A 14,002-nucleotide genomic window follows, 5' to 3' on the forward strand; every position below is an offset into this window, starting at 1 on the left:
AGAGAAAGTAAAAAAGGAACACAGCATAGTTATTTGTATGCTTGGCACTGTATATACACATGTCTACCTCATCATGTCATATGTCACCTCAGATGTCCTTTAAGGGAAAGCTATCCAGCGCTGTTGCACACCACATCGTTGAAGCTACCCCTCCATAAAGAGCTTGTTGAACTCAGGCCTCTGTAGATGCCTCAAGCATCAGTTTGGTGACACGAGACTCCGTAGACGAGCTCCTTGGTAAAGTCAGCCCTTGGCATCGTTTAAAGCGTAGAATCGCAACCCGATGGGCTGAATTTGCAGATGTTGCGAAAAGATAACATTTCCCAGCAATTATCATCAGCCAGGCTAACACTTCATCAGCTGCCGTGTCACGTCTGATGTGTTTTAATTGCAGAAGTATAGAAGCTACAAGACAGGCAATCACTGCATGGCGGCCCTTCTGGGACAAAAGTAAGGAGTTCACGGCGTAGTTAATTATACATGGAGCTCAGCAAGCGTTCAGATGTGAAATGCATATAATCTAAACATATTACTCCGAGTAAATTAAACTAAAGAATTTACACTCGGCGCTTTGTATAGGAATAGCTATGAAAAATAATCTTATTATCATTACAAAAGAACTGCGATGTTCTATAAAGGAAACGTACTCAGTACAAATCCCCATGACCACAACAGACCAGAAACAAGCTTAGATATGCCTACAGACACAGCTGAATCATGCCTACCGGTGCCAGTATTGGTGATTGCTGCCTATGGGTGCCAGCATTATGCCAGTATTGGGGATTGCTGCCTATGGGTGCCAGCATTATGCCAGTATTGGGGATTGCTGCCTATGGGTGCCAGTATTGTGCCAGTATTGATGATTGCTGCCTATGGGTGCCAGCATTGTGCCAATATTGGTGATTGCTGCCTATGGGTGCCAGTATTGGTGATTGCTGCCTACGGGTGCCAGTATTGTGCCAGTATTGGTGATTGCTGCCTATGGGTGCCAGCATTATGCCAGTATTGGGGATTGCTGCCTATGGGTGCCAGCATTATGACAGTATTGGGGATTGCTGCCTATGGGTGCCAGTATTGTACCAGTATTGATGATTGCTGCCTATGGGTGCCAGCATTGTGCCAGTATTGGTGATTGCTGCCTATGGGTGCCAGTATTGGTGATTGCTGCCTACGGGTGCCAGTATTGTGCCAGTATTGGTGATTGCTGCCTATGAGTGCCAGCATTGTGCCAGTATTGGTGATAGCTGCCTATGGGTGCCAGTATTGTGCCAGTATTAGTGATTGCTGCCTACGGGTGCCAGTATAGTGCCAGTATTGGTGATTGCTGCCTATGGGTGCCAGTATTGTGCCAGTATTGGTGATTGCTGCCTATGGGTGCCAGCATTGTGCCACTATTGGTGATTGCTGCCTACGGGTGCCAGTATTGTGCCAGTATTGGTGATTGCTGCCTATGGGTGCCAGTATTGTTGATTGCTGCCTATGGGTACCAGTATTGGTGATTGCTGCCTATGGGTGCAAATATTATGCCGGTATTGCAGACTGCTGCCTATGGGTGCCAATATTATGCCATTATTGTCGATTGCTGCCTATGGGTGCCAGTATTGTGCCAGGATTGGATACTACTACCTATGGGTGCAAGTATTGTGCCAGTGTTGGTGACTGCTCCCTATGGGTGCAAGTATTGTGCCAGTGTTGGTGACTGCTCCCTATGGGTGCAAGTATTGTGCCAGTGTTGGTGACTGCTCCCTATGGGTGCAAGTATTGTGCCAGTGTTGGTGACTGCTCCCTATGGGTGACGGTATTGTGCCAGTATTGGTGACTGCTGCCTATCAGTGCCAGTATTGTGCCAGATTGGAGACTGCTGCCTATGTGTGCCAGTATTGGAGACTTCTACCTATGGGTGCCAGTATTGTGCTCCAGAAATCAAAGACCAATTTGGTCATGGAGCTCAGAGAAGCTCTTCTGCATAGATAACAACTGAAGTTTCTTAACGCTTCCCGTACTGGAAACAATATATTACTTGTTTTTTGGCTATTAATGTTTTATTTCTTACCTGTACTACACATAAAATTCATTTTTTCATAAGTTTTATTTTCACTTCAGATTCCCTTTAAAGTGTCCCTTTTACTTATCTTTTTTACTTTTTAAGTTGGGTGGTAGGCGTTCATACTAGTAGCTGATCAACCTTCCTTCCTCGATGTTGGGTGTAGTATGGCTATTTCCTGAAAACAGCTATCACCAGATGTCAGGCAATGCTCCACCTACCTACATTCATCATACATCTGTACACTAGTGACTTAGCCTGTTTACAAACGGGCTAGGTCTGTCCCTAATGCGCCGTGTGCATGTGCGCACTCGTTGCGCACGCCGCGCACTCGTCACGCGCACACCGTGCACCTGCCGCACGCGACGCACACACGCCCGCCCCTTCTGGCCCTGTCCTCCTTCGGCTCTCGGTAGTGTCTCTGCGTCCCTGCACATGCGCAGTGCACAAAAAGCACTGATGGACGGACATGGGACGCAGGGACACTTGCCTTTTATTAGGTAGGATTGTGTAGGAGGGCACATCCCGTGACCATTGATGGCCTGAATATGTGTGAATGTGTGTGTGAATTTTGTTGGTCATTTTCTTTTTGTGCTCCACCAAGCTGGTGGACGGGACACAGATGCCACCCTCACAACTTTTTGACATAATAAAGAGGGACACCTTATGGCACACCCCTGCCATGCCTCTAATCATGCCCCCAACACACCACTAGTCACTGATACAGGAAAGAATTCAGAAGCAAAAGATGGAGTTTTATAATCCAGAGTCTACACTGATCCTCTCTATCATTATTAATTCTCCTTCATTTTAACACTTGAAAATAAGAAATATATCAATTTAAAGTGTACCCGAGGCGGTACAGGGGGGAGGGGGGGAGTTATGCAGATGGTACACAGAGGCATGTTCCCTGCTCTCTGCCAGGCCTCTTTGTCCCCTCCGTGCTGCTCTCTGACCCCTCCCCAGACACACGCGCGCCGCGCTGTCACCCCCAGAAATTGGCAACAAGCTGTTTGTCGGCAATCTCGAGGGAAAGGGGCGTCCCTTGCAGGAGAGGCACTCCTGCAAAACGCCCACTCTGACGTTATGAGTGCCCCTTCCCCTGCTGTAATTGGCTAGCTCTGCCTCTCCCACCCGCCTCCCTGCTGTGTTGAAACTCATGGCCCCAGGGGTTGCAGCCATTTTTCTTTACCAAAAGTCTGCGAGTATGGGATGCAGAAGTGGCAGTAATTGACACTACCTGGTCCAGCTAGTCGTCCATCTGCCCCCCCCCCCCCCCCCCCCCCCCCGGATCAGGTAGCACGGTTTTGTTTTGTTTTACAGAAATGCCCTCCCGGGTTTGCTTTAAATGATAGAAATAGCATTTAGAGTATATTAAACACATTTTTCAGTAGATACAATACACATATTTATATAGATCTGTACATCCTGAAAGAGGGACAAATGAGGAAGAAAGAGGGACAGAGGGATTCAGTTCCCAAAGAGGGACTGTCTCTCTGAAGAAGGGACAGTTGGAAGCTATGGGATGTGGAGAGAGATCTTGTTAAACTCACTTATGCTTTCTGTATTTTATAGGATATTGTTACTATGCAGCTGTGCGCCAACAAGCTGGACAAGAAAGACTTTTTCGGAAAATCAGACCCTTTCCTCGTATTCTACCGCAGCAACGAGGATGGAACGTAAGTGTGGGGCTGTCAGAGCGACCTATTTCAGGTACTGAGGGTATTTCATGGAAATGGAGGTAGTTAAAGTGGACCTGAACTCTTGCACATGACAGAAGGAAAACAGAGAAATGCACCCTGTGTGTATTTAGAGAGTTTAGCCTGTCTAATTCCCTCTCATCTGTGACCAATCACAGCTGTAATTTGATCTCTCAGCTGTGCCAGCTGGCTGCCTCGGCAGAGCAGCTACTTTGTAAACAAAGGATGTTGACTCTGAATACTGTCTGCTTCCATGAAAGCAGGAAGTAGACACACTGCATGTGTATTGCAGGAATTGAATCAGCTGTTACAAAGAATTGTTTTTCTTTAAAAGTTATTATGCTGCTGCTTTTAGCGCAGAGAGGAAGTTCTGTGTTCAGGTCCGCTTTAAAGGGGAAGCAACAACATTCTCCATAGATAAACAGGCTGGAGCCATCATTCTTCTTGCAGAATGAAAACAAAGATTGGTTTGTCCAAACACAATTGTCTCGCTTACCTCCATTTCTCTCCACAAGTTAGAAAACATTTGTATTCCGTAGTGATAATCGTAACGTGCTAATTCCGCTTACGCAAATTTTTTTGTTAACTTTCGCTATTACGATTACATGTGATTATGATTGCAACATTGAATTGATTTCACGCAATCCTTTTGTCAATTTTGCATGTTACACAAAATGATGACCTCATAAAGGATTTTTCATGTAAAACCAGTTGTGCAAATCTGAATGGCTTCAAATTTCAAATCAAGTCAAATTTTTTTTTTCAAAAAGACCTTGTAGTTTTTGAAAAATTGAGTTTAAAAAATCCGAATAATTTTTTTTTTTTTTAAACTCGGTAAGATGTCATTTTGCTGCAGTACACCTAAAAATACAGAGTTCCAGTTGTGTATTAAAAGGATCATAAGCAGTGGGTAAGAAATGAAATCTGGACTTACCTGGAGCTTTCTCCAACACCCCCCCCCCCCCCCTCTATTTGTTCTATAGTCTGCAGTTGTGTTAGCAGGAGTGGTGTACCTGCTGGAGTCCAGCACCAGCGGTACAGGTCAAAATTTGCTGACCTGTAGAGTGGTGGTGACAGTGTGAATCTGCAAAATTAAGTAGACTCTCGGTTATTCAGCACTTACGGGGGATCAGGTGACGCTGAATAAGTGTGCTTTATTGTTGCTCAACACTCAATAGCTTGTACAGTGCTATACCCGACTCTATATACATACCAGGAACTCTGTATTAAAGGTTAAAATACAGTCACCACTGAGAGTACTGCCCGGTGATTTGGGCCGGTTGGTTGAGATTGATGATACAGAGGGGCCAATAAGAATAAAATTATATAGTCCTGAATTCAGACACAAGTTGTGTAATTACAAAACAGCGGTTCTTTATTTGAAAAAAAAAACAGCCACAATTACTCCACATGCGACACGTTTCGCGGGCGTACACGCTTCCTCAGGCAATAGCATGGAGCATCTGTTTAACCAGTCTCTAAGCTTGGCGCCTCCGTCCGGTTGGTAGAGATTGCTGGTTTCTCAAGTTCCCGATAACTGAGACTCTACTGTACTAATTTTATATAGGACACCGGCGTTTCCAAACCTTTTTTTTTCTGTGATTTTTTTTAAAATTGATTTTCTCAAAAACTACAAGGTCTTTTTAAAAAAAAAAAAAAAATTCACTTGTTCTTGAATAGTCAAATTTTGCATTTTTCCGTTAATGTGTGTAATTGTGACATTACATAACATACTTATAGTTATCCGCGAAAATGATGACAAATTTGACAGGAATTTTGCATTAGGATTTCATTGAAATTGCGAATTTTGAGGCAAAAATTTACGAAATTCAAGCTCAACATATTGAGTGAACAATTTAGATTTCAAAAGTCCCCTTTTACCCCATCCCAAAAAATGGTACATTTGGCTGAATCTGGGCTGCGAGAGAGAAACGCCGGTCACTATTGCCGCTAGCGCACCAGTGTGAAAATGACTATGACACAAAATAACCCACCCCTATAGTGAGGATTCTTGTATCATTATACCAATATGGGGATATATTATTATCTTTTCCTTTCTTCACAGGTTCACAATTTGCCACAAGACAGAGGTTATAAAAAACACGTTGAACCCTGTGTGGCAGCCATTCACCATCCCAGTGCGAGCTCTGTGCAACGGAGACTATGACAGGTGAGCCTCCAGTACTGCCCACTTATGTATTCTACCCTATAGGAGAAATGTCTTGTGCCAGGCCCTATCTGCTGCAGCTTCCTCCCTCATCCCTCTCCCATGTGCAGCATCCTCCCTCATCACTCTCCCATGTGCAGCATCCTCCATCATCCCTCTCCCATGTGCAACAGCCTCCTTCATCCCTCTCCCATGTGCAACAGCCTCCTTCATCCCTCTCCCATGTGCAGCAGCCTCCATCATCCCTCACCCAATTGTAGTAGCTTCCAGGGGTCTAGTCCTGGAAAAAGAAGTGAGTGGACTCACCCTAAAAATCCCTGCGCCGCGCTGCGCGCGGCGTGCAAAAAATGGGCGTGGTCAAGCATAGCGTGGTCGTGGGTGGGGCCAAATATACATGGCCTTAGCAGTGGTATAAAAGGTTTGCCAGGGGAAGTTTGAGCTCTGTCGTAGTGTATCCCCAGCATTTCTGACAGCATTTCACCAAAAATACACATAATCTGGCAGAGGTTCCTCCAAAATACAGATAATATGGCAGTGGTTCCCCCAAAATAGACAATCTGGCAGCAGCAGTTCCCCCAACATACACATAATCTGGAAGCAGTTCCCCAAAATACGCGAAACCTAGCAGCGGATCACCCAAAATACACGTAACACCCAAAATACATGTAATCTGGCAGTAGTGGTCCCCCAACATACACAATCTGGCAGCGGTTCCCCAAAATACACGTAATCTGGCATCAGTGGTTCCCCAAAAATACAGATCTGACAGCAGTTCTCCCAAAATAGGTACCCCCAGTATAGCTAGCCAGGTCTATAGGTGGCCCCAGTATAAGTAGCCATGTGTATAGTTGTCCCCAGAATAGGTGGCCAGATGTAGAGATGTCACCAGAATAGGTAGCCAGGTGTATAGATGTCCTTAGAATAGGTGGTCAGGTGTATAGATATTCCCAGAATAGGTGGCCAAGTGTATAGATGTCCCCAGAATAGGTAGCCAGGTCTATAGGTGTCCCCAGTATAGCCAGGTGTCCCCAGTATATGTAACCAGGTGTTCAGGTGTCCCCAGTATAGCCAGGTGTATAGGTGCCCCCAGTATAGCCAGGTGTATAGGTGTCCCCAGTATAGCCAGGTGTATAGGTGTCCCCAGTATATGTAGCCAGGTGTATATGTGCCCAGTATATGTAGCCAGGTGTATATGTGCCCAGTATATGTGCTCAGTATATGTAGCCAGGTGTATATGTGCCCAGTATATGTAGCCAGGTGTATAGTGGCCCCAGTATATGTAGCCAGGTGTATAGTGGCCCCAGTATATGTAGCCAGGTGTATAGTGGCCCCAGTATATGTAGCCAGGTGTATAGTGGCCCCAGTATATGTAGCCAGGTGTATATGTCCCCAGTATATGTAGCCAGGTGTATATGTGCCCAGTATATGTAGCCAGGTGTATATGTGCCCAGTATATGTAGCCAGGTGTATAGGTGTCTCCAGTATATGTAGCCAGGTGTATAGTGGCCCCAGTATGTGTAACCAGGTGTATAGTGGCCCCAGTATATGTAGCCAGGTGTATAGTGGCCCCAATATATGTAGCCAGGTGTATAGTGACCCCAGTATATGTAGCCAGGTGTATAGTGACCCCAGTATATGTAGCCAGGTGTATAGTGGCCCCAGTGTATGTAACCAGGTGTATAGTGACCCCAGTATATGTAGCCAGGTGTATAGTGGCCCCAATATATGTAGCCAGGTGTATAGTGGCCCCAATATATGTAGCCAGGTGTATATGTGCCCAGTATATGTAGTCAGGTGTATAGGTGTCCCCAGTATATGTAGCCAGGTGTATATGTGCCCAGTATATGTAGACAGGGGTATAGTGGCCCCAGTATATGTAGCCAGGTGAATAGGTGCCCCCAACCCCCCCCCCCAGCTGGAGGGGAGCAGCACAGCAGAGAGGAGCATTGTGCGCAGCGTGGGGAAGGGCGGATGTTTCCCCCCCCCCCCTCCCTCACCAGGTGTATAGATATTCCCAGAATAGGTGGCCAAGTGTATAGATGTCCCCAGAATAGGTAGCCAGGTCTATAGGTGTCCCCAGTATAGCCAGGTGTCCCCAGTATATGTAACCAGGTGTTCAGGTGTCCCCAGTATAGCCAGGTGTATAGGTGCCCCCAGTATAGCCAGGTGTATAGGTGTCCCCAGTATAGCCAGGTGTATAGGTGTCCCCAGTATATGTAGCCAGGTGTATATGTGCCCAGTATATGTAGCCAGGTGTATATGTGCCCAGTATATGTGCTCAGTATATGTAGCCAGGTGTATATGTGCCCAGTATATGTAGCCAGGTGTATAGTGGCCCCAGTATATGTAGCCAGGTGTATAGTGGCCCCAGTATATGTAGCCAGGTGTATAGTGGCCCCAGTATATATAGCCAGGTGTATAGTGGCCCCAGTATATGTAGCCAGGTGTATATGTCCCCAGTATATGTAGCCAGGTGTATATGTGCCCAGTATATGTAGCCAGGTGTATATGTGCCCAGTATATGTAGCCAGGTGTATAGGTGTCTCCAGTATATGTAGCCAGGTGTATAGTGGCCCCAGTATATGTAACCAGGTGTATAGTGGCCCCAGTATATGTAGCCAGGTGTATAGTGGCCCCAATATATGTAGCCAGGTGTATAGTGACCCCAGTATATGTAGCCAGGTGTATAGTGACCCCAGTATATGTAGCCAGGTGTATAGTGGCCCCAGTATATGTAGCCAGGTGTATAGTGGCCCCAGTGTATGTAACCAGGTGTATAGTGACCCCAGTATATGTAGCCAGGTGTATAGTGGCCCCAATATATGTAGCCAGGTGTATAGTGGCCCCAATATATGTAGCCAGGTGTATATGTGCCCAGTATATGTAGTCAGGTGTATAGGTGTCCCCAGTATATGTAGCCAGGTGTATATGTGCCCAGTATATGTAGACAGGGGTATAGTGGCCCCAGTATATGTAGCCAGGTGAATAGGTGCCCCCGCCCCCCCCAGCTGGAGGGGAGCAGCACAGCAGAGAGGAGCATTGTGCGCAGCGTGGGGAAGGGCGGACGTTTCCCCCCCCCTCCCTCACCTTGTGGCTCCTCTCCGTGGCTCTCCCCTCCATAAAGAATGCGGCGGCGGTGACTGGCAGCGGCATCAGTGGGCGGGACTTACCTCCTCCAGTGTTCCGGGTTGACGCTGTTCGTGCAGCTACTCTGGTCTAGTGAAGACCAGAGTAGCTGCACGAACAGCGTCCACTTGCCGGAACGCTGGAGGAGGTAAGTCCCGCCCACTGATGCCGCTGCCAGTCACCGCCGCCAGCCACCGCCGCTGCATTCTTTATGGAGGGGAGAGCCACGGAGAGGAGCCACAAGGTGAGGGAGGGGGGGGGGGAACGTCCGCCCTTCCCCACGCTGCGCACAATGCTCCTCTCTGCTGTGCTGCTCCCCTCCAGGGTGCTAGGGGGGACGGCGTCCACTGTCCAAAAAAGTGGGTGAACGCCGTCCCCCCGCGTTCATGCAAGACTCGACCCCTGGTAGCTTCCCTCTTCCATGTGCAGCAGCCTTCCTTACCCCTCTTCCAAGTGTAGCAGCCTCCCTCATCCCACATGCAACAGCCTCCCTCATCCCACATGCAGCAGCCTCCCTCATCCCTCTTCTATGTGCAGCAGCCTTCCTCATCCCTCTCCCATGTGCAGCTTCTGTAATCACAAGGGAAAGGATACAATGACCATCTTGAAAAGTACAGATTCCCCAGCATGCTTGTGAACTCCATGAGCTTTCTGGGTAATCTGTAGCTATAGGTGTAAACCCTAACTCATAGAGCCAGAGCCACATTAATCCATGCCATGCACTGACGAGGACCAACCAGTAGAATCAGAATCAGATTTATTTCGCTAAGTGTGGCGGGTGCCGCACCCAGAATTATTTGTGGTATACATCGGCATTGGACATCAAAGAGATACATAAAACACACACAGTGTAAAAACAAACATGTAGATATAGGGGTCTGTTGGCATTTAGCAGTAATGCAGGGTGACCATAAGGCCATGCAAGGAGGACTTGTTGAATGAGGGGCACTAGTTAAGAAGGAGCACATCCTGGGGGAAAAAGGAGTTCCTGTGCCTGGAAGTTTTGGTGGGAATAGTTCTGTGATGGCGGCCTAAGCGCATGCGGTTGAAGAAGCGACTGCTGGGGTGGCGTGGACCTTGTGCAATCCTGTTTGCCCTGGTTCTTAGCCTGGATGCGTGAAGGAGGTCCAGTGGTGGCAGGGGTGACCCAATGATTCTTTCTGCAGCATTGATCACTCTTTGTAGTTTGTACTTGCCGCTTGCGGTAGCGCCTGCATACCATATGATGATTGAGGAGCAAATGATTTGATTGTATGACTCGATAGTAGCCGTGCAGAAGCTTGTCATCAGCTCCTGGGGCATGCCGAACGTCTTCAGTTGTCTCAGGAAGAACAGCCTTTGCTGGGCTTTCTTTTGGCATTTGGTGGTGTTTTCTCCCCATCTCAAGTCGTTGGTGATGGTGGTGCCCAAGAACCGAATGCTAGACACTCTGGCAACTTCAGTGCCTTCAATGATGACTAGATTGAGAGGGGGAGGACACTTCCTGAAGTCCACAATCAGCTCAACAGTCTTTGCAGCATTTAGGACAAGCTTGTTACTCTTGCACCGATTGCAGATACGCTCAATCTCGCTCCGGTAGGCGCGTTCGCTCTCTGCGCTGATCAAGCTAAGGATAGTGGTGTCATCTGCAAATTTAACGACCTTAAAGCAGTCAGAGGTTGAGACAAAGCTGTTCGTATACATATAAAACAGGATCGGGGACAGTACGCACCCTTGGAGAGCGCCAGTATTAGTAGTTCTCTCCCGGGAGGAGCAGCTGCCAAGTCTTACTAGTTGCCTTCCTGTTGGTGAGGAAGTCCTTGAGCCACACGCAGAGAGTGTGATCGATTCCAAGTTGCACTAGGTTGCCATATAAGATGTTTGGGCAGATCGTATTAAACAGTCTGTATGCATGTTGCATTATTGTGGCTCTGTACAATTAACAAGCTGACACATCATTGCATTCCAGCGGGGTGGCTAGCTTACAGGGACAGCAAAGGCATGATTTACATATTCAGCAGTGATGCATCGTGGGAGACATCGTATGCTCACTCCAACCTGAATAATCACAAATACCTTCTGTTTTAAGAAGGCAAACTTCTGTTCCATTTGAAAATGGAATGTGAGGCTACAGAAGTGCCAGCACAGGAGATAAGGTGATGAACTCTGAAGTGGTGCTGTACTGAGAAGAGGCACTATAAAGAATGGGTGGCACTTCTGTGTGTTAGTTAGAACTCTTGCCTTGCAGCAAGGGTATGGTAAGGCACAATATGTAGACTTTAGACTATAAATATGGTAGGATTAGATTGTGAACGTCTGAGGACAATCAGTGATATTATGTACACTAGGCCTGAACGATTTTAGGAAAAGATTGAATCACACGATTTCTGTCAGAAATTGCAATTTCGATTCGATCCACGATTTTCTTCAAATGAAGCTTTAGGAGGCTGTAAGCCTCATTCAGAATTCTACTGTGCAAAGGAGGCGGGCGCTGAACTGTGATCCTGTAATTCCGTTTCCTCACTATTTTTAACTGACAGGCCCAGCTAGCAATGGAGGGAGAGGGAAAACAAGTGTGTGGAGGCTCTGAGGTAAAATAAAGTAAAGCTTTACTTGCCGGTGCACTGGCTTCTTCCAGCCACCAAAAGTCTACCTGAGGCAGCTCTGATGTTCCACTGTCCTGCAGAGGGAAACGAGTAAGAGCCTGTGGGCGGAGTCTGATGCCCGGCGCCCGCCCAGCTGATGACACGCTAGGCAGAGGAAGAAGCCAAAAGAGCTGATGACGGAGGAGGAGAGGCGGCGCACAGCGGGAGAATGAGGTTTGCAGGCGAACCGCCGGGAATGAGAGTCGCTGAGAAGCCGCGACTTGTACACAGAGCGGGAGGGCGCGGGATATCGTAAAAAATCGCCACTCTAACGATCACGGAATCGCCGTATCCGTGATCGCGATTTCGGTTTAAAAACGATAAATCGTTCAGGCCTAATGTACACTGAACACTGCAGCAGATGATAGCAGCGATATATATATATATATATATATATATATATATATATATATACACATTACATTAATAATAATATGGTAGGGGCAATAGACTATGACTATGGTAGCGATTAGATTATGAGCTCAGTGACATGACTATGTACTCTGTAAAGTGCTGCAGAAGATGTCAGTGCTATATAAATACACATTATAATAGTATAACCTCACAAGGTTATTTTCTTCAGGCCACCCTTAAACTTAAATGTGTTTAATGATATACAAAAAAAAATAAAAAAAAATATATATATATATATATATATATATATATATATATATATATATATATATACCCACAATGCCTCTGCTTTCTTGCAGGACGGTGAAAGTGGATGTGTATGACTGGGACAGAGGAGGAAGGTAGGTGGATCTATTGTTATATGACAAGATTTTCCATACTTGTTCACTGCTAAATTTCTACTGCTGTCTGATTGATTATTTAGTGGTGATAATCAATCAATAGGCAGTAATCGATCAATATCATAATGTTATGGGTATAGAGCATTAATAATACTAGACTGGCATAATACTACCCCAATCCCTCTCAGTATTTAAATGCCTACAAGCCCTGTATTCCAGTTTCCCAATGCAGCAGCAATTGGACCACCAACTAGAACAGCCTAAGGCTGCCTTATTCAAGCCTCTGCCACCATTATACCAGCCTCAGACTAGGCTACTCCTATACCAGCCTCAGACTAGGCCACCTCTATACCAGCCTCAGCTTCGGCTACCTCTATACCAGCCTCAGACTAGGCTACCTCTATACCAGCCTCAGACTAGGCTACTCCTATACCAGCCTCAGACTAGGCCACCTCTATACCAGCCTCAGACTAGGCTACTCCTATACCAGCCTCAGACTAGCCACCTCTATACCAGCCTCAGACTAGGCTACTCCTATACCAGCCTCAGACTAGGCTACTCCTATACCAGCCTCAGAGTAGGCTACTCCTATACCAGCCTCAGAGTAGGCACCTCTATGCCAGCCTCAGACTAGGCTACTTCTATACCAGCCTCAGACTAAGCTACTCCTATACCAGCCTCAGACTAGGCCACCTCTATACCAGCCTCAGACTAGGCCACCTCTATATCAGCCTCAGACTAGGCTCCTCCTATACCAGCCTCAGACTAGGCCACCTCTATACCAGCATCAGACTAGGCTACCTCTATACCAGCCTCAGACTAGGCTACTCCTATACCAGCCTCAGACTAGGCCACCACTATACCAGCCTCAGACTAGGCCACCACTATACCAGCCTCAGACTAGGCTACCTCTATACCAGCATCAGACTAGGCTACTCCTATACCAGCCTCAGACTAGGCACCTCTATACCAGCCTCAGCTTCGGCTACCTCTATACCAGCCTCAGACTAGGCTACCTCTATACCAGCCTCAGACTAGGCCATCTCTATACCAGCCTCAGACTAGGCTACCTCTATACCAGCCTCAGACTAGGCTACTCCTATACCAGCATCAGACTAGGCTACCTTTATACCAGCCTCAGCCTAGGCTACTCCTATACCAGCCTCAAACTAGGCTACCCCTATACCAGCCTCAGACTAGGCTACCTCTATACCAGTCTCAGACTAGGCCACCACTATACCAGCCTCAGACTAGGCTACCCCTATACCAGCCTCAGACTAGGCTACTCCTATACCAGCCTCAGACTAGGCTACCTCTATACCAGCCTCAGCTTCGGCTACCTCTATACCAGCCTCAGACTAGGCTACCTCTATACCAGCCTCAGACTAGGCCATCTCTATACCAGCCTCAGACTAGGCTACCTTTATACCAGCCTCAGCCTAGGCTACTCCTATACCAGCCTCAGACTAGGCTACTCCTATACCAGCCTCAGACTAGGCTACCCCTATACCAGCCTCAGCCTAGGCTACTCCTATACCAGCCTCAGACTAGGCTACCCCTATACCAGCCTCAGACTAGGCTACCTC

The 14,002-nt window shown here is 47.2% G+C and overlaps 1 protein-coding gene across 1 annotated transcript in view; it reads left to right on the forward strand.

Annotated features, from left to right (window-relative positions):
- CPNE9 (copine family member 9) overlaps positions 1-14,002 on the forward strand; it is a 124,487-nt gene that overhangs the window by 26,034 nt on the left and 84,451 nt on the right. The window contains exons 2-4 of the mRNA XM_068251485.1: positions 3,620-3,723; positions 5,810-5,914; positions 12,375-12,416. Coding sequence (XP_068107586.1) covers positions 3,632-3,723; positions 5,810-5,914; positions 12,375-12,416 — 239 coding nt within the window. The 5' untranslated portion in view covers positions 3,620-3,631. The remainder of the gene's footprint in view (positions 1-3,619; positions 3,724-5,809; positions 5,915-12,374; positions 12,417-14,002) is intronic.

The sequence above is a fragment of the Hyperolius riggenbachi genome, chromosome 9 (assembly GCF_040937935.1).
Source record: "Hyperolius riggenbachi isolate aHypRig1 chromosome 9, aHypRig1.pri, whole genome shotgun sequence".
In the NCBI taxonomy this organism is placed as follows: domain Eukaryota; kingdom Metazoa; phylum Chordata; class Amphibia; order Anura; family Hyperoliidae; genus Hyperolius; species Hyperolius riggenbachi.